At 46.7% G+C, this 26828-nt stretch overlaps 7 protein-coding genes across 9 annotated transcripts; 5 read left to right on the top strand and 2 right to left on the bottom strand.

The window, feature by feature from the left end:
* Positions 1-380: 380 nt before the first annotated feature.
* On the top strand, positions 381-11218 carry WBP11 (WW domain binding protein 11). 3 transcript variants are annotated; one of them, XM_068668916.1, is made up of 12 exons: positions 381-539; positions 2122-2222; positions 3040-3071; positions 3656-3749; positions 4121-4317; positions 5149-5282; positions 5888-6087; positions 6822-7016; positions 7672-7773; positions 8317-8625; positions 9238-9420; positions 10127-11218. In XM_068668916.1, the coding sequence occupies exons 2-12, from the start codon at positions 2159-2161 to the stop codon at positions 10558-10560; spliced, it is 1944 nt and encodes a 647-aa protein (XP_068525017.1). In that variant the 5' UTR covers positions 381-539; positions 2122-2158; the 3' UTR covers positions 10561-11218. The 3 variants fall into 3 exon arrangements, with proteins under 3 accessions (XP_068525017.1, XP_068525018.1, XP_068525019.1); XM_068668917.1 differs by having other exon boundaries at positions 387-539; positions 2056-2222; XM_068668918.1 differs by having other exon boundaries at positions 399-539; positions 2094-2222.
* Positions 11219-14990: 3772 nt separating this feature from the next.
* On the top strand, positions 14991-15558 carry LOC137849358 (histone H2A). Its single transcript, XM_068668920.1, has one exon. The coding sequence runs from the start codon at positions 15047-15049 to the stop codon at positions 15434-15436; it is 390 nt and encodes a 129-aa protein (XP_068525021.1). The 5' UTR covers positions 14991-15046; the 3' UTR covers positions 15437-15558.
* Positions 15559-17399: 1841 nt separating this feature from the next.
* On the top strand, positions 17400-18220 carry LOC137849356 (histone H1). The gene has a single exon (XM_068668919.1). The coding sequence runs from the start codon at positions 17499-17501 to the stop codon at positions 18153-18155; it is 657 nt and encodes a 218-aa protein (XP_068525020.1). The 5' UTR covers positions 17400-17498; the 3' UTR covers positions 18156-18220.
* Positions 18221-19362: 1142 nt separating this feature from the next.
* On the bottom strand, positions 19363-22732 carry LOC137849361 (histone H2B 1/2/3/4/6). Its single transcript, XM_068668924.1, has 2 exons — positions 22289-22732; positions 19363-20126 (listed from the first exon to the last, which is right to left on the bottom strand). The coding sequence occupies exon 2, from the start codon at positions 19791-19793 to the stop codon at positions 19413-19415; it is 381 nt and encodes a 126-aa protein (XP_068525025.1). The 5' UTR covers positions 19794-20126; positions 22289-22732; the 3' UTR covers positions 19363-19412.
* Positions 22733-22882: 150 nt separating this feature from the next.
* H4C16 (H4 histone 16) lies at positions 22883-23335 on the top strand. The gene has a single exon (XM_068668926.1). It carries the CDS (start codon positions 22923-22925, stop codon positions 23232-23234), a length of 312 nt encoding a protein of 103 aa, XP_068525027.1. The 5' UTR covers positions 22883-22922; the 3' UTR covers positions 23235-23335.
* An 878-nt stretch (positions 23336-24213) lies between these two features.
* LOC137849359 (histone H3) lies at positions 24214-25043 on the bottom strand. The gene has a single exon (XM_068668921.1). It carries the CDS (start codon positions 24670-24672, stop codon positions 24262-24264), a length of 411 nt encoding a protein of 136 aa, XP_068525022.1. The 5' UTR covers positions 24673-25043; the 3' UTR covers positions 24214-24261.
* A 532-nt stretch (positions 25044-25575) lies between these two features.
* On the top strand, positions 25576-26078 carry LOC137849360 (histone H3). Its single transcript, XM_068668922.1, has one exon. It carries the CDS (start codon positions 25620-25622, stop codon positions 26028-26030), a length of 411 nt encoding a protein of 136 aa, XP_068525023.1. The 5' UTR covers positions 25576-25619; the 3' UTR covers positions 26031-26078.
* The last annotated feature ends 750 nt before the right edge of the window (positions 26079-26828 follow it).

The raw sequence follows: 26828 nt of genomic DNA on the forward strand, positions 1-26828 counted from the left end.
GACTTGTCTCCATTTACCACGACTCTTTGGGCCCGGCTATCCAGCCAGTTTCTAACCCAACGAAGCATTTTGAACAAAGATTAAGAATTAAAACTGTATTATGTGCACGTTCTATATAAGAACAACTCCAACGAGGAAAAGAAACTGGAAAACAGGCAAAATGAGTCTAAGTTGGTCTGAAACCTATGTAGGAAGATTGTTACGAACAAAATCTGTACTGCAACAAATTCCTGTCAGTAGCAGGACCAACATAAGAGAGCAGCCCCCCCTCCCCCCCTCCCCCCCGCAAAAAACGGCCGCCCCTAACGGCCGCCAGCCCCGCCCCTACTCCGCTCCGCCCCGCCCAACCATAGAGTCGCGGGACCATAGAGTCGCGGCGGGCGCGCCGCTGTCCCCATTAGCGGAGCGCGTTGCGGCAGCCGTGCTTTACGGCGGCGCCCCGCTCCGTCCCGGTGCAAGATGGCGGCGGGGCCGCGGCGGCGGCGGGCAGCGCTGCGGGTGTAGGGGCCGCACCGGGGGGGAGCCGGGCCCGGCCCGGGGTGAGAGGAGCGGGATGGGGACAGGCACGGGCTGGGAGGGAGCGGGAGCGGGAGGGAGCGGGCTTCTTGCGCTGCTTTCTGCCGGGGGAGGAGGAGAGGCCTTCGTGCGCCTCATGGGAGGCTTCTGCCTCGCTCCCCAGCGGCCGAGAAACGGTAGATGGGGCTCCCGGGTTGCTTCCTGTCCCCTCCCGTCCTTTTTGTTTCGAAGCTCTTTGCTTTGTGCCTGAAAAGGGTTTGGGGTGGAGGTTTGAGGATCTTTCTCGTTTCTCTTGAAATGTGAGGTGGCTGGGGAGCGTGGGGTGCAAATGGAAATCCTGGCTCTGGTTCCTATCGAAGGAAATTGTAGCATCTGTAAAATCGCGAAATTATTATAAAATACACGTAGTCTGAGGAGGAGGAGGTACGCTACTGGTGTTCCCAAACCATGGGGTGCTTTAGTTGCCAGCAGGCCAGCCATGAGGTTAATTTGGTGATGTGAGGCATGAGCAGAGCCCTGTAGTTTTTTAGTGGACAAACGTTGAATGTGGTCGGTTCCAGGAGCTTGCTAAGAAGCCTTTCTGTGAGGCATTAATGCGCTAAATGACGCTTCAGCTTATTTATTTATTTTTAAGAGGGTAGATACTTCAGCAATTTGTAGGTGGCATCTCCTGCATTTAGGAAAGAAAGATGTGTTCAGTGACTTGAGTGAGGCTGTAGGGAACTGTAGATTGTGCTTACAAAGTCTTTGTTTGGATGCTGCTGGTTTGCATGCAGGACGGCGACAAAACCTGCGTCCCATCAGCTCCTGAATCTTAGAGGTTGTTTCAGATTTTGGCGTGGAATCTCGGTGTGTTTGGTTGCTTTTTCCCTAAAGTGGTGGGTTGCAAGGGGTACCAAAGGTGGGGGGACGAATTAAAGCTGTGAGAAAGGCAATGTGCCTGGCTGTAATTTAACCGCTACTGAAGTTGTCTGTAAGTTAAAGAACTTCTAAAGGTCTTCTAAAACGTCTAAAGACAGGAAATAACTTTCCTCAGAATAAACTTCTTTCTTTGGTCATTATAATGCAGCTTGAAACAGTGCTGATGGAGGTAGCATAGGGGCAGGGGCATGGCAGTGGTCTGTGAGGAGCAGAAAAAGGCAGGAATGTGTATCTCTGATGGATATGGTGGTTGCTGGGGAGAGATCAAGAGCAGCTTAGAAGCCTGAGGGAAGAAGGGAATTTGTGGGAAACATATGCTTGAAATGGAGAGCTCTCATGGGAGTAAGTGAAAAGCTAGAATAACTGATATGCAGAACGTGTTCCACTGCCCCCTTCCATACCATAAGCAAGAAAGTTCTAAGTTCAAGTCTGGAGCCAATGCCAAACTGACTAGTTTAAAGTAGGTGCTTGGTTAAGTGGCTGTAAGTACATAGTTAAGTAGTGGCACTTAGTTAAAATAGGATGGTTTTGATGGGAATGTCTGAACTTCTGTAGGATTTGAAGATCTCACAGTACCTGAGGGTTTTCTCTTTTTTTATCAACCTACTACTGATACAGGGAGGAGGAGTAAGTGTACTCATACTGCTTGTGCGCAGGACCTGAAACTGAGGTTATCGTTTCCAGATCTTTTTCATTTTGAGGCAGAAGAAAAACAGTCAAAATGGGGCGGAGATCCACGTCATCCACCAAGAGTGGGAAGTTCATGAATCCCACAGATCAGGCCCGTAAGTATGCATAAAATCTAAGCAGAGGGGAATGGGGGTGATAAGGAGTAAATCTGTGTCTCTGGAAACAGATAAAAAGCTCAGTTTTGTCTGGTGTAAGAACTTCCCAAGAAGGCTGCTTGCTTGTGTGCTGTGGCTGCTCTGCAGTATTTCTTTTACTTTTGACTGTAGCTAGCAGTGCTCTGAGGTCACTACTTAATTGTTGGCTAAGCTGCTTCTTGGGGTGAAGTTTGTCTGAGGCTAGAACCTGAGGAACGTGTCAAATTTAGCAAATGCTGTGGTTACATGAGGGAGTTGTCCAACCCTGTCCAACCTTTTTGTGACATCCCAAATGGCATCAGTGCTAAACAGATACAGAAACCCAGACTTCCACTGAGTGCTTCATTTCAGATGGGTATTCCAAACCTACTTATTTTTAAAGTGCATCATTGCTCCTTGGCACTACATTTCAGTGGCAATCCTGTCATGATTGCATGAATTGCTATGGCTTGTGTTGTCTTTTTATTCTTTTCTGTATAAAACGCCCCAGCTTCTGGACGTGTGGAGAAATGCTGTATTTCTTTCTACTTCTGTATAACACACATAGGCATCTATTTCTAGACTTGAAATCCATTTCATATATGAAATAGAAATGTATTTCACACTGTGTTTTTCTATCAATGGGAATATGACCTTAAAAGTTGCATTTTTTTTTTGTAAAATGAATGAACTCTTAGAAAAAAAGCACTAGTCCTGTTGAAGGTAAAGTTGTTCATGGATTTGATTGTCTCAAGTTACTTTCTTTTCCTTTTTTTTTTTTTTTTTCCACCCTCTCTAGGGAAGGAAGCCCGGAAGAGAGAACTAAAGAAGGTAAAAAGACCAGAAACATTTACTTGGCATTCCCTGTGCTATTCATTGTGTTTGTGATTGTAACGACACATGGCAGATGAGCAGACTAGCTATGATTTTGCTATTTAGCTATTAATTTAGCTATTGATTTTGTAAGATTTAGTTTGGAAAATACTGTCCGAGTAAGTGGTTTAAGAAAACACAGACGTCTGGGTTTGAGCAGCCATATCACGTCATCTGCTATGTTTTTGAACTTTTGGTGATTACAGCTTTCCACAGCATTGTTGTAAGTACTTGGGAATTTAAAAACAAAAAACAACAAGAAAAAAAATCACAAAAACAACACAAACTTTTTTAGTTGTTAGCACGATTTATTATGTGTCTTAATTGGATTATAGAAGCATTTATAAGTAGTGAGGTAGTGGAATTAAAACTCGTGTATTTTTTAAATATCTTTGCTGCTGACTGTGCTGTGGTTAGTATTTGCAAAGCATTTTGAGGTGCCTTTTTTGCAGACTGGGAATGTTGAGAGAGTAACTGGTACAAAGATTGTCTCTTTTTTCCTGTGACACTGTTGTGATTTCCTTCATCTTTGATCGCCTTAGAACAAAAAGCAACGAATGATGGTACGAGCAGCTGTACTGAAGATGAAAGATCCAAAGCAGATCATCCGGGACATGGAAAAATTGGATGAAATGGGTGAGTGAGAGGTACCAGGTGTTGGACTTAGGCAGTGGTTTATATAAACACAAAACATAGTTCAAGGGTTGACTGGGAGACTAAAATAGAACAATCTTTTTTTTCCCGCTTTAGAGTGGGAAATTCTGTGAATAATCAGGAATTGATTATGGTTTTAAGTAGATTTCTTCAAAGTGTGTTTTTGTCTTTTTGGGAAGATAGCTGACATAAGCACTGAGTAAAGGATGTAGGAGTGACTTAGAGTCTCAAGACTGAGGAATTCATGAAAATAGGAACTGGAGATGTTTTACTTTGAAGTTGTTTCATTAGTTACAGTTGCAGAGTAGAGTAACTCTAGGAATTTCTGGTTTGTTTTTGCTGTCTTGGGTTAGAATTTAACCCGGTACAGCAGCCACAGCTTAATGAAAAAGTGCTAAAGGATAAACGCAAAAAGCTCCGTGAGACTTTCGAGCGTATCTTGCGGCTTTATGAGAAGGAGAATCCCGACATCTATAAAGAACTGCGCAAATTGGAAGTGGAGTATGAGCAGAAAAGATCACAACTCAGCCAGTATTTTGATGCTGTCAAGGTAATACTTGTGATGCTTCAGGTTTGTAACTGTGGTAGTGTATACTTTATCCACTCTTACGTGCAACAGTTAAAAAAATGTGGGATCTTCATAAGAGACCAGTGTATATATACCTTATGTGGGCCATATTAAGCACTTGTGTTTAATGTGCTGTATCTACAGTTCTAGCATTTCAGTGAAGACAGCATGGGGGATCTCAAGTCTGTATTTGTTTCTGATGTATTGATTTTATTTAACAATAAATTACAGGGAAAAGGGAAACTTAGGTTGCAAATCAGTATCAGAATCTGTTCTCTGTATTAAGGAGAGAGTTTGTGAGTGTGCAGTTGATACTTCTGTGAATTTCTGTTAAACTTGGTGCTGGAAATAGTGAGAATCTTTTGGCATTTGCTTAAAGAACTTTCTTTTAAATTCTTTCCAGCTGTATTGTAGAACATAATGTTTCACAACTGCAAGTATCTAAAGTTTTCTTTTCTTAGAACATGCAGTGCCTGTGATTTGTGCCTTCAAGATACTTCACAGATGTGGGCATACTTGTCTGCAGCCGCTTTGCTTTGAGGACAGAAGGGCTAAAGGGGGATGGAGATTTGACTGGGGTTTGACTGAAAGACTGAAGCCTTTCATGCCTGCACCTCTTGTGTGGTTTTTGTATTGAAAACTTACTGTTGACTACTGCAAGGCAGCTTGCCCTCATAACAGACCTTTGGCAAGTGATGGCAGGTCCCTTGTGTTGCGGACCTCTGAAAGGTAACGAGGTGGTGCGGTAGCTTCTGTGGAAGTAACTTGTTCTCTCTCTCTGTCCCCACCCCCTCTTTTTTCTTTTTCCCTCAGAATGCTCAGCATGTTGAAGTGGAAACTATCCCATTACCAGATATGCCACATGCTCCCTCCAACATCCTCATACAGGACATTCCCCTTCCTGGGGCCCAGCCACCTTCTATCCTCAAGAAGACATCAGCCTATGGGTGAGGGGGAAAATGAACTTGGAGGGGAAATAAGTGTTCCTGTTTTAGTGGGGAAGAGTTGGGTAGAAACAGAGGTAATACTAAGTAGCATAAACTGGGGATTCTGTGGGAGTGATTTTTTATTTTTTCTTAGTGAAAGACCTTAATATTTCTCTACTGTTACAGTTTTTGTTTAAATTTGTTTATGAGTAGTATACTGTACCTTCTAGCACTTGTCCTTTGGTTTTTCAGTGAAACTGCTCCTTTGTTCTAGCATAAATGCCTCTTAAAAATACCTATGTGACAGTTTCTGTTTTGCTGGTGTATTCAGTTTAAGCTCCTAGTTTACTTGTGTATCTGGTTCTCATTCTAATGCTATTTCATTCTCAATGTGTTGGTTAGTTCATTGTATTTCTGTGGTAGGATTCAATACTTGCTTTGTCATCTTTGGTTGCCTTCTAAGAAACTTTCTCTTTTTGTCTGATTTTAAGCAATCATGTCTTTGAGGTTGTAAACTCGTTGGGGCACAACTGTACTTTTGAAACAGTCACGTTTCTTTATGGAAGTCTGCTGTGTAAACAACTTGTCTCTGTTTTTCTGGTTTTAATTTCCTGTCTTCTTTCCAGACCACCAGTTCGATCCATTTCCATGCTTCCTCCTCCTGGTCTCGGTATTCCACGTTTACCTCCTGGCAGGAAGCCCCCTGGGCCTCCTCCGGGGCCACCCCCACCTCAAGTCCTACAGATGTATGGCCGTAAAGTGGGTTTTGCCTTAGAGATGGCTCCTCGAAGGCGAGAAGAAGAGATTTCTTACGGTTCTGAAACAGGTAAGGACTCTCCCACCTCTCTCTGAAAAGGTGTACTCTGGGCAATGTGGATGTTTATACTACTTGAAGAAGGTTGTGATTTGCAATTCTGAGATATTCTGGTATATTTCATAATATCTACGATTTAACAAAATTAGCTGTATTTTTAAATGCTGTGACTTGTAATTACAACTTTTCCATTACATTGCATAGATTATTTTCCCATGTAGTCTTAACAAGGCTGAAACTTTTTTTTTAAAGAGATAGTATGTATATCGTCAGAGAACTCTTCCTTTTTCTAAAAATGAAACCTGACAAACCAAACAAAATCCCCTCAAAAAAAGTAGTGAGGGAATACTTTGTCTAGGAGAATGTAGGTTCTCCTTTTTCATACATTTTCATACAACTGCTGTATCTGCCATAGAAAACTCTGTGAATGGGTAGATTAGTCCTATTGCATGCCAGAAAGGATTGAATTATTTCAAAGGGGAGAAAATTGTTGGATACAAATGTACTAATGACTTCTAGATAAGAATTGCCTTTACTTGTTCACTGTGCAAATTAATCAGCTATTAATAAGAAATCTTAAAATAGACTCTCTAAAATACTCTTTTAGAATGTGCTAAATAGTGAAGGATTGACAATATATTCACTTGATTGCCAGGAAAATTTTCCGATCTGTGGACATAAATATTCTGTCTTTCACACCAGTACATTTGGAGTTTATGCATTTCCTAATACTTTGCTTCCTGCAGGACAGCGAGGGCATGATGACGATATGTCTAGTACCAGCGAGGATGAAGGCTATCCTGAGGATATGGATCAAGACAAGCATGACGAGAGCAGTGATGACAGTGACAGTGATAGGTCAGATGCAGACAGTGAAGGTGAGGACTTCCTGCATCGTGACAATGACAAGGAGAGAGAAGGTGGAGAAGAAAAGAAATCAGGTATGATGGGAAGTTTGAGGTGGGGCTTTGAGTTTTCGGAAGAGAAACTTTACTTAACAGAGTTTCTCTGTTTTCCTTACAATGGGGTGGGGGGGAAGTAGTTGGCTTATCCAATTAACTCTGCTCTAACTCACTTAAATTCCAGCTGAAGAATATTCCTGATAAATGGATCAGAAGGAAACTATCTAGAAGTGAAGTGGAGATGATGTGCAATGTACATCTCAGATATAGCTGTTTATTAACAGTTGAGTTAGCCTAGTGAGGTTGTAAGCTGTTTTATCACCTGAAGTATTGGAAAAAATACAAAAATTAAAAAAAAAAAAAAAAAGCCTTAATATAAATACAATCGCTGTTCAGTGACTTAAATGTTATTTGAGATAACCACGTTTCGTACTACTAGTGCTTTTTGGATAACTTTTCTTGATTTTTTTTTTTTTTAAAGTATCACAATTGTTAGAGAATATTAGGTTAGAAAAACTTAAGGCTAGGATGACTACGCCTAACTCTTATGTAGGAGCATTGTTACATTAGCATGATATATTATCCATACCTGGTAAAAGACTTCCATATGTCTGAAATATATTTACATAATGTATTTTTGTTTTCTTTCCCCCCACATTTTCACCCTGGTTTTTGTCTATGCTTTGCTTTCCAGGTCATAGTGTACGGTTTGCGGACATGCCTGGGAAGTCACGGAAAAAGAAAAAGAACATGAAAGAACTGACTCCACTCCAGGCCATGATGTTACGTATGGCAGGTGGGTGGTATAGATAAAGTGGAGCTATACTGTTACCTTTCTGGTTAAGGTTTCTCTTGTGAGCTTGCTTTATGCAATTTCTATTTTACAGGTGTAAGTGCATTACTGTCATAATGTAAGATCTTCTAGGATTGTCAGCTGTGAAGCTGTGATTAGTGTTTTTTCTTAAGATTATTATTTTTAGTTTAGTAATGTATGTTTTTTCACATTGAGTTGAAGTTAAAATAGCAATTTTTTTTATATATGTACTGGGATTTTCCCTTCCTTTCTAAATCTTTGCTTAATTTTTAATCAATTGGTCAAATAAAATACGAAGCTCTTAATGAAAAAAGGTGATACTGTGTTCAGCCTGTAATCTGCAAGGATTAAGACTATTTAGAATATCATTTTGCGGAAAGATATTAACCCATGGAATTGAGATTGAGGTGTCTTTCTAGAAAAAAAAAAAAGCAGTAGCTTTTAGGAGGGCTGCAGTTTTTTGCAAGTGGGAATTATATTAGTTATTACCTGTGGACCAATTTTGTAAATACATATCGTCTCCAGGTCAGGAAATTCCAGAAGAAGGGAGAGAAGTGGAGGAATATTCGGAAGAGGAGGAGGAGGAGGAAGACGACTCAGAGTCTGAGGAGACATCACAACAGCAGCAGCAGCAACACAGTGAGGAAGCTCTTGCAGAGACTGGGTCTTCCACTGCAACCTCAGCGCAGCAGCAGCAACAGTCCTCCCAGTCTGTTGCTGCGAACCAGATACAGGCCCCTCCCATGCCTGGGCCACCTCCGCTAGGACCGCCTCCAGCCCCTCCACTGAGGCCCCCAGGACCACCCACTGGCCTTCCTCCTGGCCCTCCACCAGGTGAATATTTGATCTGCTCTGAAGGCTGCAGGCTCTGGGTTGTACAGACATTGAATCGATCTGGGAGGTTTGAAGCAGAGCATGTTGCACATGAAGTAGAGAAGCCCAGTGTGGTAACTGCTGAGGCCTGTGTGGTGTCTTCTATGGTCAGCGTATTGTTTTCTTCCCAATGTCTCTCCCACAGTTTGATTTCTGTTCTGTCCTAGAGGGGGAACCTTAAACGTCAAAACAGCTACTTAGTCAGTAATTTTGCTCTATTCTACTTTTCAGGCCAGAAGCACAGTCAAATGCTTGACTGAAAACTTCTTTCATTTCTAGCTATTTAAATTCAGATAACCCTAACTCAGTAGCTGTTCCCAACTATTACTTCAGTGCATGGAGAAGAGTCTTTCCCCAGGTTAGAGAAGATGGATGCTTATATTTGACTATAACCAAGAAACTTTCACTCTACACCTCCTGCCTCTTTTTGAGACTTTCAGGTCTATTTAATCTGACAGCTGACTGGTATTAGAACACCTTTCAAGCTTGTGTTGAGGATTGTTAGTGGTAGCTGATGGAATTGTTCTTTTACCCATGAACTAAGTTGCTCTTCTCTTGTATGTATGCTTTCAGGAGCTCCTCCTTTCCTGAGACCTCCTGGTTTACCAGGTCTGCGTGGGCCTTTACCTCGACTTCTACCACCAGGCCCCCCACCTGGGCGACCACCTGGCCCTCCACCTGGCCCCCCGCCTGGTCTGCCCCCAGGCCCTCCTCCACGTGGGCCCCCTCCTCGCCTGCCACCTCCTGCCCCACCAGGTAAAGTACTCTGTTGGCTTAAGAGCCAAGTCTTTCCCTGCTTTATTTTCTCACATTGCTTATAATCTTTGCTCTGGTGACCAAGCCAGTATATCTAATTGTTAGCAAGGCATTATTTAAAGTCTAAAAGAATCTGTTTCTCCAATTTCCCTTTGTTCCTGTACATGTGGCTTAAAGCACAGCCTTAAGTTTTTCTAGGTTTGCACCTTAGTGTTGTATCTCTTTCGGTACAAATAATTCCATATTGCTGTGTGTAGCTTGGTAGCAAGATATCTATCATTTAAAAAAAAAAAAAGAATTTCAGAGTTTAAACTTATGTTAGTCTGTTTCTGAGTCAGAGATAGGGTGTGGTTTGTGTTTTTTTCGCTAGCCATGGGTTTGTGATGCTTCTTAAGTTCTAGTGGGATAAATCATCAAAAACTTAATTTTCAGGTTACTTTAAAATTTAAAAGAGCAATACATGGGATCCTGTAGTTTTCAAAGTCAGTGGGGCACTTTTCTGTCCTAATTCTTCTTCCTTTTACCTTCTTGGTGGGAGCTAGCAATTGGTGCATGGTTAAGTATTTCCCCTCCCTCCTTCTCTAAAGAGAGCGCTACTCTGTTTGGTTGACGTTCCTTGGCTTTCAGTGCCTTTGCATTATATTTGTATAGAGGTTTTAGAATTCCCAGGTGTGGAGCCATCTTATGCTTTCTCTTTGTCTTACAGGTATTCCTCCTCCTCGCCCAGGCATGTTACGGCCACCTCTGGTGCCTCCATTAGGACCTGCTCCACCTGGGCTCTTCCCCCCAGCTCCCATCCCAAATCCCGGGGTGCTGAGTGCCCCACCCAGCTTGATTCAGCGCCCCAAGGCGGATGACACCAGTGCAGCCACCATCGAGAAGAAGGCTACGGCTACTATCAGTGCAAAGCCACAGATCACTAACCCCAAGGCAGAAATCACTCGCTTCGTGCCCACTGCTTTGCGAGTGCGCCGGGAGAATAAAGGGGCTCTGGCTGCCTCCCAGAGAAAACAGGATGATGAGCCTGCTCTGCCATTAACCAAAGCTGCCCCTAAGGCTGGATCGTCTGCCCCTATCTCTGTACAGACAAAGGATGATGTGTATGAAGCTTTCATGAAGGAAATGGAAGGTCTCCTGTGACCTGTCCCAGTCAGCTTTCCTGCCCTCTGAACACAGATGTGACCACCACGGAGGAAGAAGGAAAGGTCCTTCTGCAAGCAACGAAAGGGCTCGCATGACAGGGAACAGTTCCCTACCCACAGGTCAACTTGCCCAGTGTGCTCTGAATAGAGACTGCTGCAGATGAGGTGTGGCTAGGCACCTCCTCTCAGAGCTAGCATGTCTACTTGGTGGAAGGAAATCAGTCAGTAAGGCGATGCTGCTTCCCTCGAGCCCTCCCCCTTCCTTAGAGGGAGGGAGTGGTACTCTGGGGAGGGGGGTGTGGGAGTGGGAGGCACCTCTGCTCTGCCTGAGTCCTTTCACGTCCTGAATGCGCTGGTGAGGGTAGTGGAATCAATTTTTAAGGAGCCAGAAAAGTGTTAGCAGCATTTCATACACACATGGTTGTCCAATTTTTATTTTCTGTACTGTTCTTTTCTGTAAATATTTTATAATCCTGTTTTTTTAGTTGCAGTGAGATCGATCAATCATCTTCCGGGGTAGTCAGGGAGGTAATTTGCGTATACTGTACACTGGAATTTTGCACCCTGTCCCCTCTACAGTCCTCTTGATGGCTTTCATCGGCAGGGGAAACTTCATTTTGTCTTGTGAAAGACAATAAATGTTCAGTGTATCAAAATACTGGCTTTCTTGTGATATGTATAAATATACAGATGGAAGGGGAGGAGGTTCTTCACTGGCCTTGGGGTACAATACAGGCATTCTGAACCTCAGGAAAGAAGAGCAATAGCTACGTCATAAATAATATATACAATTAGGCTTCTACCATCTACCAACAAAGGCCATAAGAAATGGTTTAGAAGTTTTTGAATATATCAGGACTCACCTTAAAAAAAAAAAAAGGTAAGTCTAATGCTAGTAATTATAAAAGTTTATTTTATGTATTTGAAAGGCTAACCTGATATCAAATGTCAGATACCCACTGCATGTGTCCTGGACAGACTACTTTAAATAAAAATCAGTACAGAATACAAAAATTAGTAAACAGGTCTAAGAGCTTGACAGATAATTTAACTTTTGTAAAATCGCTGGTTCCAAGTTCATGAAGCTGTTTATATAGCTGTGGGTCCTTTTTTTTTTTTTTTTTTTTAAAAAAAGGGCATTTTCATTTTCCATCTTATTTTTTTCTGATTTTGATTGAAATGTTTCTCTTGTTTCATTACTTATGCTGACAGACAATATTCTAATAACTCTTACCACATGCAAGAAGCAAATATTTGCAGTCTATTTCAAATGAGAATAAAATATTGTGGGATCTTGTAGACAAAACTGCATACAAGACATTGTTTAAAAAAAAAAAAAAGACCGGTGGAATAAGTTTGTGTGGGCAATAAGCCTTTCCCAAATGAATTTTGTCTGGAACACTGAATTTGAGTACAAGATTAGTGATTAACTATGTAGGTGTCTTTATCCTGCTTTTAAAACAACAACTACAAAGAGTTACTGTTAAAAGTAGCATATCCCATAAGAGAGATTGGTAGAACTTTGTTGTCCTTGTTTAAGGTCTTGTAGTGGGTGTCTTTAGTGCCTTACGAATGAGTTCTCTAAGAATAAATCAATTTCTAGGTGGATATATCCAGGCACTGGTGATTCTTCTTACATTTCAATACAGTTTATAATAATCATAGGCTGCCAGACTACCAGATAACCAACAAAAGGTATTGTTTGAGCTATAAGTCTCAGACATTCAGTGTTTTGAGGTTAAATCCATTTTAAGGAGACAAAATGATTAATGACCCAAACTCACACTTTTATTTTCATGATTTCTGGATACAAACAATCTTTTTTACAACAGATTGCTTCCTGGTTCAGAAGTTAATTACAATTGTGTCAACAGCTTCTTAAATATTAGTGGAAAAGACTTATGGGATATAATCTGTTTAGTTTATTTTGAATATTTGTGGTTTTGTTTTTATTCTTTAGAGTGAAATATGTGAATGATGATTTGGGGAAGGGAGGGGTTGGGTTATCGTTGTGGTGCTTCTGACCTTGGTCTTGATAATATGGTCAGACATCCAGCCCAGGAAAGAGCCTGAGAAGAGGAATTTGTTCTGGGGTAAGGACCTCTGTCCCTGTCATTCAAGATCCAGAAAATCTTCCTAGCAGGCCTGTGATTACATCACTTGCCTGCTGGAGTCATTTGATTCATTCCATTCCTTCACTTAAATCTGATTTATTATTTTATTTTTAACCTTTTTGTTTAGGGATTCTATTTGCCTTATTCTCACATAGGTGAACCAACTTTTTTCTTCTGTTGGAACAGCGAACATCTGCCTGAGCCATAACTATCCTCTTCAGACATGGAAAAGGATTCACCAAATGTATAAGCGGGCTCAAAAGAGAAATTTCATGCACAAGGAGTGTGCATAATGTCAGAAACAAAGCTTCTTTTCCCCTGCCTTCAACCTGGGCAGGGCGAGGAGGGAGGTAGGTTCCTACAACTGCTAGATCTCTCAGATGCCATGGGGAGGGAAAAAAATACAGGTAGGGGTGAGACAGGGGGAGGGTGCCCCTGGATGGGCTCTGAGTCCAGGCAGAAGAGCTGGATTTGACTATACAAATTCTCCAGGAAACAATTTTTATTTTTTGGGAAGAGTCCAAGGTGGTGCCTACCTCCTCTTGTGTAGTGCTTGTTCACAAGGCTTCTCGCATTGTTCTGTGGTTTTGGATAAGCTGCAAACACACATGGCTGGGACTGTGCATGTAGAAACTGGTTCATACTTCATCTGAAGGACCTGATCTCTGGCTTGTCTTCAGCTAAATTAACATGGGGGATTTTTTCCCCTTGCCTTTAGCACAGTTCTAAGTGGAAAGAGCACAAACAGACAAATTCTTTGTTGCTTTTATCAAAGCAGTGGGTTCCGGGGGTGCTCGTGCTTCAATCCATTTGCTCCTGTAACTGTCTTGTACTTCAGTCACTCAAGTGATAGGCTTATGGCAGGAAGGTCAGATCCAGCACTGAGGATTGCTGCCAACCTTTTCTCCTCCAGTTGCAGTGAAAGCACTCAGAAATGGTTGTGAAATAGTTTCATTTCTAAACTGGCAATACTCACAGCATCTAGATTATCAGAGGTTGGACTCGATGATCTTGAGGTCTCTTCCAACCTAGAAATTCTGTGATTCTGCGTGATTCTGTGATTATTTTTTCCCTTTATCTATGTGCGTTGTCTTTGGCTTCTGGTAATGACAGATCAATAAAATTTGCTTTGGCGAAGCATTCACATCCATTGAATTACACAGGTGTTTTTTTTGTTTAAGGTGTATCGTGGATGGCCTGGTGGGTGTGGGGTCTCCGATTTTCCCTGTAATACCACAGTGATAGTATCCAGCGTGAGCAGAGTAGTCTGGTATCCACACTGTTCACTTCATCATAATTTTGTGATATACATCTCAGATTCTATGATATGAATTACAAAGAAGAGTGATGGGTCAGAGCATGACAGCATCAAGGAATGAAGGTGGGAACAACAACCAGGCAGAACTGGAATTTATTTAAAGGAGAGAGCAGAACTCGGGCTGTGGGGAAAATGGAGGAGGAGCCTGCCAAGCACTATGGGATAGCAGAAGGATGTGGCTAATTCCAGCGTGCAGGCTTCTTTGTTGGTTTAGACAACGATAGTGCGTGCGCTTGCTAGAAATATATAGAAGAAAGAGAAAAAGATAGCTGGAAATAGAAAACATAAGTAATTAGAACAATGAAAGATGAAAAATGTATATGAACCTGTCTATAACTGAGAGCAGATCACAATACAGACATCTTGAATGTTGATGAAGTTGTTTATGTGTGCAGTTGTTTTCCAGTCTGAATAAAGCATTGCAGACTGACCTCTAATGCTCTGCGGAACAGGCTTACATCCATATGGTCCTCTGATTAGATTTATAGGTGAGTGCTCAGAGAATTTTCCTTTGTTTCATGCTCCTGTCTCATTTCCACACATGGAAATGAGGGGAATGCATGTGGGGTTGCAAATGTGGTTTGTAAATTAAAATTTAACACAGGAAGGAACAACAACGACCATGATGCCGTAGCAGCATTTGCAAACACAGGGGCATTTCTAAGCGACCGCGGCCTTAGCACAGGTTCCCCTTGCTCCTGGGAGAAAGCTGCACGCCTCCGGTCTCCCCGTCATGGGATGCCCGGGCTGGGGCACGGCCGGGCCCGGGGCCCGCCGCCAGCGGGGGCGAGGCACGATCGGGACCCGCCCCGGGAGCGCCCCCGCGGAAGCGCCGCTGGCGGGCGGGGGCAGCGCGCGAGATGGGCCGGGGCCCGCTCCTCATTGGGTGGATTTGGATCCGCAGCGCCATTGGTCGGAGCGAGCGAGAGCGCGGTGCAGCCAATCGGAAGGCGAGCCGGGCCGCGCGGGGAGGCTATAAAAGGGGCCAGGCAGGGGGCGTAGCGACGCGTGTTGCACGTCAGCTTGGGTGGCGCAGGGCCAGTGTCGGAACCATGTCAGGCCGCGGGAAGCAGGGCGGGAAGGCGCGGGCCAAGGCCAAGTCGCGCTCGTCGCGGGCCGGGCTGCAGTTCCCCGTGGGCCGCGTGCACCGGCTGCTGCGCAAGGGCAACTACGCGGAGCGGGTGGGCGCCGGCGCCCCGGTGTACCTGGCGGCCGTGCTGGAGTACCTGACGGCCGAGATCCTGGAGCTGGCGGGCAACGCGGCCCGCGACAACAAGAAGACGCGCATCATCCCCCGCCACCTGCAGCTGGCCATCCGCAACGACGAGGAGCTCAACAAGCTGCTGGGCAAGGTCACCATCGCGCAGGGCGGGGTGCTGCCCAACATCCAGGCCGTGCTGCTGCCCAAGAAGACCGACAGCCACAAGGCTAAAAGCAAGTAAAAACCCGGGGACTGTTCCCACCTCAAAAGCAACACAAAGGCTCTTTTTAGAGCCACCCACTTCCTCGTAAAAGGAGCTGTAGATCCTGATCAAAAAAAAAACCAAAAAACAAAAAACCAACATTTGCGTGGTCTTTGTTGAAAGGCAGCACAGCGTTGATGTGTTCCTGCACACCGGAGTAAAAAACTCCATCTGAAAAAATAACTTACTAATTGCCCATATATATATAGAAGGAAAAAATAAATGATTCCATATCAAAGGAGTCATTTTATTCTAGAACAGGTGATAAACATAAGAAGCAGAATGTTACTACAACAAAAAAGCTTCATCCAGCAAGTCTCTTTTTTCAGTTCAATCCTACGTCAGGTTGAGCTAACTCAGATGTCAGTCAAAAAAAAAAAAAAAAGTCTGTCAACCTGTCCCTAAACTCCTCCAAACCACTTCTGGATTTAGAGACTTTGTCATTTTTCCCTAGCAATAGGCATTCAGAATTATTAATTTTTAATGTAGATTTCTCATTGCTATGTGCGCTACTGTGTCCATTTTCTGTCTGAAATCTGAATGAGAACAATTTGAAATCATTGGGAGGCACTTTGAGGTTAAAAGGACTGTTGCCAACTTTGATTTTGCCTCATACAAAGCACTGAATATTACAATAAAGATATTGAAACAAACAAAAATCACTGGGCATGGGTCAATAAACACATTTTAATATTTTTCCATTTGAAAACATAAGAAATTATGTGAATCAAAGTGATGCTAAATTTTAGCACCACTGACAGTTACAGCAGCAGCAAGAGGTAAAGAACAGCTTATGGGTGGTCTTTGGAAAAACAAAGGGCTGTGGACAATAATGAAAAGAGCATGGGGAATTAAAACAAGAATCTTCTGATAATAAGAAAAAAAAACGTGTTTATTTTATGGTCTTGATAAAGTGTATGTGAAGACTTCCCCCTCTTGCTAGCAGCCACTCGCTTTAGAACAACAAATGCATCAATTAGATGTTGTTATTAATATCACTTCCAATGTAGGAATCAGTCACTGTACAGTAAAAAATGTAATATTTAGCAATCTGTTCTGGAAGGAGAGGTGTAAAGAATGACTTGAGAAAGTTTTACAGTTTAGAAAAATGGAAAATCGTCTGCAGCGCTGTCTCCCTAGATAATGATGACTCAGATTTTCACCAATCAAACTGGATCAAAATAAAAACAATACCGAATTATAAATTGTCAGGGTATCAGTTATAATTGTTAATAACAACTGGCTGTTTGAAATTTTGATGCCACGTACTTTATTAAGAATAAATATTTCTGTAAAGCAGCAATAGGGAACCATGTCTGCATTGTGCACACAGAGCAACACAGTACAAGCTGCAATGCTATAAAAAGTCATCTCCTTCTGGGGCAGAAAAAGTCCTTTAAGAGACTTTAATCTGCTTCTCGCCTCGTTGCATGATGCACTAATTTAATTTATTTTAATTATTTTTAAAGGGGTAAAGGATTTTGGACAAAGAAGCTAATTTCTAATCCATATTCAGTGCTCAAGATGAGCCTGTGTTACTTCCTCCTCTTTGAAATCAATTTGCGATGAAAATATCGATTCGAATCCCTAGGTTTCTGTTCAGATTAAGAGAAGACCCTTTAAAGAATAATAATTAATTACTTTGGAAATTTAGGTGCCCACGACGTAGATTTTATTTGGAAGGAAAAACAAAAGTTTCTGTCTCCCGAGGTCTGTCCAGGTCCAGGACTCAGGGTTTATCGGCTCTTTTTTAACTCACCCTTTGCCTCTTCGAAGGGAAACTTTGCCCAGGGGAACAACAGGCTTTCTTTTCCACGCCGCTGCGAGCTGGGGCGATTCGGTGGCAGAAATTCTCGAAAAAACACGCTTTTTTGACTCCTAAGAAACACAAAATGAGCGGGGAGAAGGGACCTTTCTGCCGTGCAGCGGGGCGGGCTCTGCAACGCACCAATCACCGCGCGGCTCCTCTCTATAAATACGAGGCCACCGACTTGCTCCAGGCCCAGTGGTTTCCCCTGATTCGTGGACGACGGCTGCCACCATGTCGGAGACCGCGCCTGTTGCCGCTCCCGCTGTCTCCGCTCCCGGGGCGAAAGCGGCCGCCAAGAAGCCGAAGAAGGCGGCGGGCGGCTCCAAGGCGCGCAAGCCCGCGGGCCCCAGCGTCACCGAGCTGATCACCAAGGCCGTGGCCGCCTCCAAGGAGCGCAAGGGGCTCTCCCTCGCCGCGCTCAAGAAGGCGCTGGCCGCCGGCGGCTACGACGTGGAGAAGAACAACAGCCGCATCAAGCTGGGGCTCAAGAGCCTCGTCGGCAAGGGCACCCTGGTGCAGACCAAGGGCACCGGCGCCTCCGGGTCTTTCAAGCTGAACAAGAAACCGGGTGAGACGAAAGAGAAAGCAACTAAGAAGAAGCCAGCGGCCAAGCCCAAGAAGCCGGCGGCCAAGAAGCCTGCCAGCGCTGCCAAAAAGCCCAAGAAGGCGGCGGCAGTCAAGAAAAGCCCTAAGAAAGCCAAGAAGCCAGCGGCTGCTGCCACTAAGAAGGCAGCCAAGAGCCCCAAGAAGGCTGCCAAGGCTGGCCGCCCCAAAAAGGCAGCAAAGAGCCCGGCCAAGGCAAAGGCGGTGAAGCCTAAAGCTGCCAAGCCCAAGGCAGCTAAGCCTAAGGCGGCCAAAGCTAAGAAGGCAGCGCCCAAAAAGAAGTAAAACGACTGAGAAGAAATTAGTCTACTCATTTAAATAAACCCAAAGGCTCTTTTAAGAGCCACCCACTTATTCCCAGAAAGAGCTGGAGCGCTACGCTAGCCGCGGCGGCAGAAACAAATCTTTCCAGGGCACGGATTGAGGCGCATCGGTTCCATCCAACCTGCACGGCCGATAAGGGCTCCCTCAGAGAGGAAGCGATTCCTGACGTCTAATTCGGGAGCCCTGCGATAGCAGCGCCGCGGCCCCGCCTCTCCACCCGCCCCGCCCCGATGGGCGCAGCCGGAGCGCGGCAGCCGCGGGTCCCCCCGGGCGGGGCGCGGCGCGGCCCTTCCCGGGCAGCCCGGGGGAGTTCGAAAGTCCCGCGCTGGGGCGGGATTGGCCCCGCCTGGTCCTGCCCCCCCCGCCGGCCCCGCCCCGAGCCCCCCCTCCGCGGAGGAGCCGCGGCCCCGCCCCCCCGGGGGGAACCCCGGCCGTGTCGCACCGGGGGCGGGCAATGGGGGGTGCGCCACCCCCCAGTGCTCCTCGCCCCGTGCGCCCCCGCCTGCCCCCAGCTCTCCCCGAGAACTTCATCCTAGAGCGAGCCAGCTGCTCTAGGATGAAGCTGCCGAGATCGGGCGGTGTCGGTGGTAAAACGAGGGTGATGAAGAATTCCTCCCCCTAATGGGCTAAGCACAACACCATTAGATAGTAATGAGGGGAAGGGAAACTAAGGAGGGCACATATGGAGCGAAAAGGAACGGCTGGAAAACCTCTTTCAGTATGTGCTTCCCACACTATTGTTTGTGACTGAAGTAGGTAAAAAATAGGATTTTTATTTTATGGGTGAACATTTGTAAGGTACATAAAGCAAACTACAGCACCAACTAGGATTTAATTGCGGTAACACTTAGAAGTACAAATCCTTAGAAATTAGAACAATTATCACAGCAATATAGATGAAGTACTTACCGTCCCCAACAACTGAGTTTGAATAGCTAGCAAAAACTGCATCAGAACTTGCCCAAATCAATAGCATGCAACTGCTTCAGCCTATCAAATGTTATTCAGTACGTCTAGTAGAAGCTTAATTCTTACCTATATTCACAACTTTTCTCTTGAAAATGAAGTGAAATGATTAACGTCACCCGCTATAAGAAATTAAGTACTTCCACAGCTAATTGCACACCTCCCATAGAAACCAGCAATACAGCTCTTTTACTTGAGCAAGTTGGTGGCTCTGAAAAGAGCCTTTGGGTTAAAAACAGGATCTGCGGCACTCTACTTGGAGCTGGTGTACTTGGTGACCGCCTTGGTGCCCTCGGACACGGCGTGCTTGGCCAGCTCGCCGGGCAGCAGCAGCCGCACGGCCGTCTGGATCTCCCGCGAGGTGATGGTCGAGCGCTTGTTGTAGTGCGCCAGGCGCGACGCCTCGCCGGCGATGCGCTCGAAGATGTCGTTGACGAAGGAGTTCATGATGCCCATGGCCTTGGACGAGATACCCGTGTCGGGGTGCACCTGCTTCAGCACCTTGTACACGTAGATCGAGTAGCTCTCCTTGCGGCTCTTCTTGCGCTTCTTGTCGCCCTTCTTCTGGGTCTTGGTGACGGCTTTCTTGGAGCCCTTCTTGGGGGCGGGAGCAGACTTGGCCGGCTCAGGCATTGCGAACGTTCCCCTGTCCCTGCACGGCCCGGAGTGGCGGCCGAGGCGATTTCTCTCCTATTTATAGGGGCCCTATGCAAATCGCTGGCTCCAGCTATCAGCTTCTCCATTGGATAACGAAGCCTGTGACGTCTCGCCTCGTACGAACGTCTTTGTAATTGGTCCATGGCAAATCCCATGCTGCTATTGGTTAATGATTCAAATCCCGTCAACCAATCACGGTCAGCTCTTTCAATCGCATCGTTCTACGGCAGAGCTCGTCCTCCGCCGCCTGGAAGCGCGCCGCCTGGGGGGACGGCCGGGAACAGCCCCCAGCCGCCCCCAGGGGTCGGTCTGTGCATAGAGAAAGCGTGGTTATCGGTTATCTCCAGGAAAATTAAATTAAATTAAATTAAATTAAAATAAATTAAAATAAATTAAATTAAATTAAATTAAATTAAAATAAAATAAAATAAAATAAAATAAAATAAAATCTGCAAGGCTACTTTTTTTCCCCCTTTCTTCTTCAAAAAGAAGTATATCTGAAAATATCATTAATAATCTGCATTTGTAACAAACGTAAATTAAATACAACCTGAAAAGGTATAAAGGCTCTGGAATGATATTCATTGTTAGGAATGTTTGAAAGGTGGGGCCCTCACATCATGGTTCATATTTCAGAATGTTAAATGAGATTAAAGCTCTGATTTAATTTGTAATTGAAAGAACATGGACCTTTTTTTTTAAAAAAAAAAAAAATCGTAATAAATATTAGAATAATTTGTTTCAAAACCGAAGATATTCCTAGTAATAAAATTGAAACCTGGATTTAAGATTAAGCTTTAAATTCATCGTGAATCAGAAATTCAGCTGCTTTCTTGTTGAGTTGACTTCACTGCCCAAGAGGAAAATAAAGTTGTTTAAACAGACTGAAATTATTTTATGATGTTAAGATTCCTGATTTGATGATATATGTGCATTATGACAGAGAAATTGTTATGTTTTATAGCAGTACTGTATATATTCAGAACAGGAGTATTTATGATTTTTAGAATTAAAGTATCACATAGCAACATTATAAATTACAATTTTAATTAATTCATGAGTAAATTAGTGTTATAAATCACTTTTAAATAAATTAAGTTAATTTTTTGGTTGGATGGAACTAGGGCTACATAGCTTGGTACATAAAAAAAAATACAATATATATGTATATTATTTTTGGAACCTTTAAGGGCCATTCAAAGCCTAGATTTCTTGGTATCAGACAAATTGATTTATAGACCTATAAAAGAGACCTGTCTGGCATAGCTAAATGCAGATTAAAAAGGATTAGACTGCTAAAGTCATAACAAATCTAATCTTTCAAGGTTTATCAGAATAGTGGGAAATATTCTGATGCAGCAATACAACATTCTGTATACATTACCAGAGTGTTACTGATTTTGCATTTTGCCTTTTACCCTGATGTACAGAATTCTGGATGCACAAAAATTTCCAGCCTATGTCCAAAGTTGTGTTGTCTGAATAGAGGGACCCAGGATGCTAGGGGGTTTGCTGTGCTGAACTTCTAAGCAAGGAGAGAAGCTTCACTCAGTTTCTGTGATGTTCAGGCTCTCAGATTTAACACCCATTCCCCCCACCCATGAACACCCCTCATAAGGAACAAGTGGGCATAAAAATGGTTTGAAAACTACTGAGAACACATTTGTCTAGTAATGGCAGTTCTCTTGTGAACATCTGTAGTATTCAGATGTCCAGAAGTCCAGACCTCAATGTACCAGTCTGGGGCAGTGTAGCCCTAAGATCTCTGGTTTTGTCTGTACAACACATTTTGTTACAATGCTCTGAAAGAGAAAATTTAGTGTAACATTTCATAAACATTCCATATAACTTCAAAAGGACGCAGCATACCTTAGAACCACATTTAAGAAGTCTATTTTAAAGGATATCGAAAGTTATGACAGTTATTTTAGATGTTCAGACTGAAATATTAAACACGTGTTATATTTTGTATACATTGTCATCTATAGCTGCAAGTTTTCTATCTTTATTAGCTGTTGACTGTCACTATCATCTAAAGACCTTATAGTGATTTAAAGTATGAGTAAATTTCTAGAACATTTCTAGAGCATTTCTGTACTGAAAAAGACATAAAATGACAGAAAAGGTAAAGAGGGAGGGCGAATTTATTCTCCATTTTCTGACTTGAATAACATGTGAACACTTTAGTTTTCTAAAAATGATTATGATGCAAATCATTAAAATCATGTACTCTTCCCTGTCAGTGCAGTTGCATAACTGCAGTTAGAAAAGATACTGTGATTTCTGTTCAGAAAGTACAAACATGAAGAAAAAAAAGCAAAGGGAACACTTGGCAGTATTATGTGCCAACAGTGTGTAGCTATCGATTTGGAAAGAGTATGAACATGAAAGTGAGCAAAGACTGACACATTCTTAAAAGATTTCGAGGCAATGTACATATTTCCATGGGTACATTAACTTCAAACACAAACCTGTTCCTTCACCAGCCCCACAGTCCCATAAAAGCAAATAAGCGCCGTGTTTCATCATACAGAGATGTGGCAGATAAAGGCAAACAACTCTCCGACACACAGGCACACGAGAACGCAGACGCACGCCCGAAACGAAACGTAAGAAGAGGCGACTCTCCTTAGGAAATGCTGAGGTTCTAACCCGAGAGCGCGGGCGCGGCTGCCCCCGGCCCGGGCCCTTTGTGTGAGCGCCGCGAAATGGCGGCGGGGCGCGGGCGGGGAGCGGCGCCGCCATTGGCTGGGATTTGGTGCAGGGCCGCGGCCGCGGGGCCCGGGTCCCCCAGCGGCTGCGGGGAAGGCGAGGCGGGCGCCGGGAGGCCGGGCCGGGCCGAGAGGCGGACGGGGCCCCGCCGTGCCCGGGCCGGGCCGGGCCGGGCTGAGCCGAGCCGAGGCAGCAGCGGCGGGGCCGTCGCCTCCCGGGGCCGCCCCGCGGCGCCCGCCCCCTGTCGGAGGCGCCCCGGGGCGGAGGCGCGGAGGAGAGCCCGCCCCTGCCCTGCCCCGCCGCAGTCCTCAACCAGGTCGGACCGCCGGCAATATAGGGGAGCGCGGGCGGCCGTTCCCGCCACTCGCTGTTGGGGCAGAGCGCGGCGGCACCATGTCCGGCAGAGGCAAGGGCGGGAAGGGGCTCGGCAAGGGGGGTGCCAAGCGGCACCGCAAGGTGCTGCGCGACAACATCCAGGGCATCACCAAGCCGGCCATCCGGCGCCTGGCGCGGCGCGGCGGCGTCAAGCGCATCTCGGGGCTCATCTACGAGGAGACGCGCGGCGTGCTCAAGGTCTTCCTGGAGAACGTGATCCGCGACGCCGTCACCTACACCGAGCACGCCAAGCGCAAGACGGTCACGGCCATGGACGTGGTCTACGCCCTCAAGCGCCAGGGACGCACCCTCTACGGCTTCGGCGGCTAAACTCGTCGTAGGTTAGGACTCGCTTTTACCAAACACAAAGGCTCTTTTCAGAGCCACCCAAGCTTTCAAGAGAAGGGCGTTAATCACTGCTCGCACACGTATTGCTAGTAGTGTCGTGATGTATTTCACGGGGGAGAAAAAGAGGGCGACTGGGTTCTCCTGTCTTGGTCCGGGATCACCTCCCCCCTACCAACGCCCCGGTCTTTATCCCTCCTCCCTTGTAAGCAGCAGGAAAGCTTGCACTCGGGGACGGGGATGGAGGGGGAGGCTGCCCGTCTTGCACTCTCCTGCAAAGTGTGTGCGGAGAGCGGCTGGAAGGCTTGACTCGCTCGTGCGGTTCGCTGGGCTCGAGGAAAGAATCCCTCGGCTCCAGCTCTGGCCTCTGCCATTCTCCCCCAACAGCCGCTTCCCCTCTCCCAACGGTCCGACGTGGGGTGGGGGCGGGGAGGAAAAGGAAACCAGCGGTGCGGGGGACAAGCTATTGCGAGCCGCGTCTCTGCTACCGCCCTCAGAGCAGCAGCCTCAAGCGGGAGGCTCGTGAAATGGCGGGGCTCTGTTTCCTTCCGTCCGCTCCCTACGCGGAGAGGTGGGGGGGGGGGAGTATAGAAGCGGCCACCATCGCTCGTGGCGCCCCAGGGCTAGGGGAGGAAGGAAGCGGCACGCCCTCAGCAAAACCCGCTTCGCTTATTGCCCTCCTCCCGCTCGCTGCCTGAAAGGCTTCCTGCCGGCTCCCCGGGCTCGTCTCCCCCTTCGCCCCCCTCTCCCTGCCCCCACCCCCCCGGGCAGTTTGAAATAAAGAACCAAGGAGACCCCCCCACCACCACACCACACACGAGGGGCGGGGGCCCGAACTAAACACAGCTTGCGAACCGCATCCCTCCCAGCTCCTTTGTCCCCCAAAGTCGGAAAAGAGCCCTTGCACGAATCACCGCGCGCCTGCCGCCAAAACGGAGATCCAGCTCTCTCTGGTGGCCGTGTGGTGGCTCTTAAAAGAGCCTTTGGGTTTGGTGGTCGAGGGGCAGCAGCCTCAGGCGCGCTCCCCGCGGATGCGGCGGGCGAGCTGGATGTCCTTGGGCATGATGGTGACGCGCTTGGCGTGGATGGCGCACAGGTTGGTGTCCTCGAAGAGCCCCACCAGGTAGGCCTCGCTCGCCTCCTGCAGCGCCATCACGGCCGAGCTCTGGAAGCGCAGGTCGGTCTTGAAGTCCTGCGCGATCTCGCGCACCAGCCGCTGGAAGGGCAGCTTGCGGATCAGCAGCTCCGTCGACTTCTGGTAGCGGCGGATCTCGCGCAGCGCCACCGTGCCGGGCCGGTAGCGGTGCGGCTTCTTCACGCCGCCCGTGGCCGGCGCGCTCTTGCGGGCCGCCTTGGTGGCCAGCTGCTTGCGGGGCGCCTTCCCGCCCGTCGACTTACGCGCCGTCTGCTTCGTGCGCGCCATCGCTCAGCGTCCGCCTCAGAGCCCGACAAAGTCGCAGAAGGCGAGCAGTGAGATGCGGTGCTGCCAGACCCCCTTTTATACCTCTCGCTTCCTCTCCATTGGCTGATGGGAAGCACCGAGCTCATTGGGCCATTTTGAAAGTCCCGCGTTAAGCCCATTGTGTTCTGGCTAATGCTCTTTAATCGCTAAATCGTAGGCTTGATCTTTTCAGCTTTCGTTCTTCTAGAAACATTTCCTTTTAATTATTTCTCTACATTAATGGTCAGGTTCAGATTTCAATAATATTCTGATGTTTCCCATTTAACCTTTGGAAGAAATTTGCTACCGAAGAGCAGTAAAAATATCCTCAGAGTAAAGCACATTGTATTTTTTTTTTTACATATTTTAAGCTATTATCCTCTATATTTACGTTTTTGAAGCCCTTAACGAGGTATATACGTACTATTTTCCATGTTTACAAGACAGGAAATCAGTGCTTTTTCATTTCTACATTGCAAAACTGAAGTAATAAATATCTTACCTGCTTCTGTTTTGTTGTTACGGCTACGAAATCTTTCCTAACCGATCGTTTTGTTTGAATTTCAACAATAAAGATTGTTACGCCAATGCACTTTTCTTGTACTACATCCATTCTTTTTTCTTTCCATGTACACAAGTATACACAACAACGACAATTCACACACAGGCACAAAAAGGAATATTAGAAAAAGGAAGATTTTTAAAAAGCCCTTCTTACTGGGAAGAAAATAGACGTTGAAAATGTACAATTGGTTCCCTTTAGAAATGGATGGACCGCACCGTGAGGCATTGAGGAATGCTCCGAGTTAACCAATTACACGCTTCGCTTTGTCGGCCAATCTCAGGCGAGGAGGAGGGGACACCTCCTATAAATAAGAGCCGGCAGCGCTTGCTCTTTCTTTTCCCAAGGAAAGGCTCTGAGACCGGAGATGGCGCGCACGAAGCAGACGGCGCGTAAGTCGACGGGCGGGAAGGCGCCCCGCAAGCAGCTGGCCACCAAGGCGGCCCGCAAGAGCGCGCCGGCCACGGGCGGCGTGAAGAAGCCGCACCGCTACCGGCCCGGCACGGTGGCGCTGCGCGAGATCCGCCGCTACCAGAAGTCGACGGAGCTGCTGATCCGCAAGCTGCCCTTCCAGCGGCTGGTGCGCGAGATCGCGCAGGACTTCAAGACCGACCTGCGCTTCCAGAGCTCGGCCGTGATGGCGCTGCAGGAGGCGAGCGAGGCCTACCTGGTGGGGCTCTTCGAGGACACCAACCTGTGCGCCATCCACGCCAAGCGCGTCACCATCATGCCCAAGGACATCCAGCTCGCCCGCCGCATCCGCGGGGAGCGCGCCTGAGGCTGCTGCCCCTCGACCACCAAACCCAAAGGCTCTTTTAAGAGCCACCACACGGCCACCAGAGAGAGCTGAATCTCCGTTTTGGCGGCAGGCGCGCGATGATTCGTGCAAGGGCTTTTTTCTGACGGTGGGAAACAAAGTAGCTGGGAGGGATGCGGTCCGCAAGCTGTGTTTAGTTCGGGCCCCCGCCCCTCGTGTGTGGTGTGGTGGTGGGGGGGTCTCCTTGGTTCTTTATTTCAAACTGCCGGGGGGGGAGGGGGGGAGCCAGGGGAAGGGGGAGAGTGGGAGACGAGCCCGGGGAGCCGGCAGGAAGCCGGCAGCGAGCGGGAGGAGGGCAATAGGCGAGGCGGGTTTTGCTGAGGGCGTGCCGCTTCCTTCCTCCCCTGTCCCTGGGGCGCCACGAGCGATGGTGGCCGCTCCTATTCCCCCCCCCCCCCCCCCCACGCACCTCTCCGCGTAGGGAGCGGACGGGAGGGAACAGAGCCCCGCCATTTCATGAGCCTCCCCTCTCTGAGGGCGGTAGCAGAGACGCGGCTCGCAATAGCGCTTGTCCCCCGCACCGCTGGTTTCCCTTCCCTCCCCGCCCCACGTCGGACCGTTGGGAGAGGGGAAGCGGCTGTTGGGGGAGAATGGCAGAGGCCAGAGCTGGAGCCGAGGGATTCTTTCCTCGAGCCCAGCGAACCGCACGAGCGAGTCAAGCCTTCCAGCCGCTCTCCGCACACACTTTGCAGAAGAGTGCAAGACGGGCAGCCCTCCCCCACCCCCCGTCCCCGAGTGCAAGTTTTCCTGCTGCTTAGA

This window comes from Anas acuta, chromosome 1 (assembly GCF_963932015.1).
Source record: "Anas acuta chromosome 1, bAnaAcu1.1, whole genome shotgun sequence".
NCBI classification, from domain to species: Eukaryota; Metazoa; Chordata; class Aves; order Anseriformes; family Anatidae; genus Anas; species Anas acuta.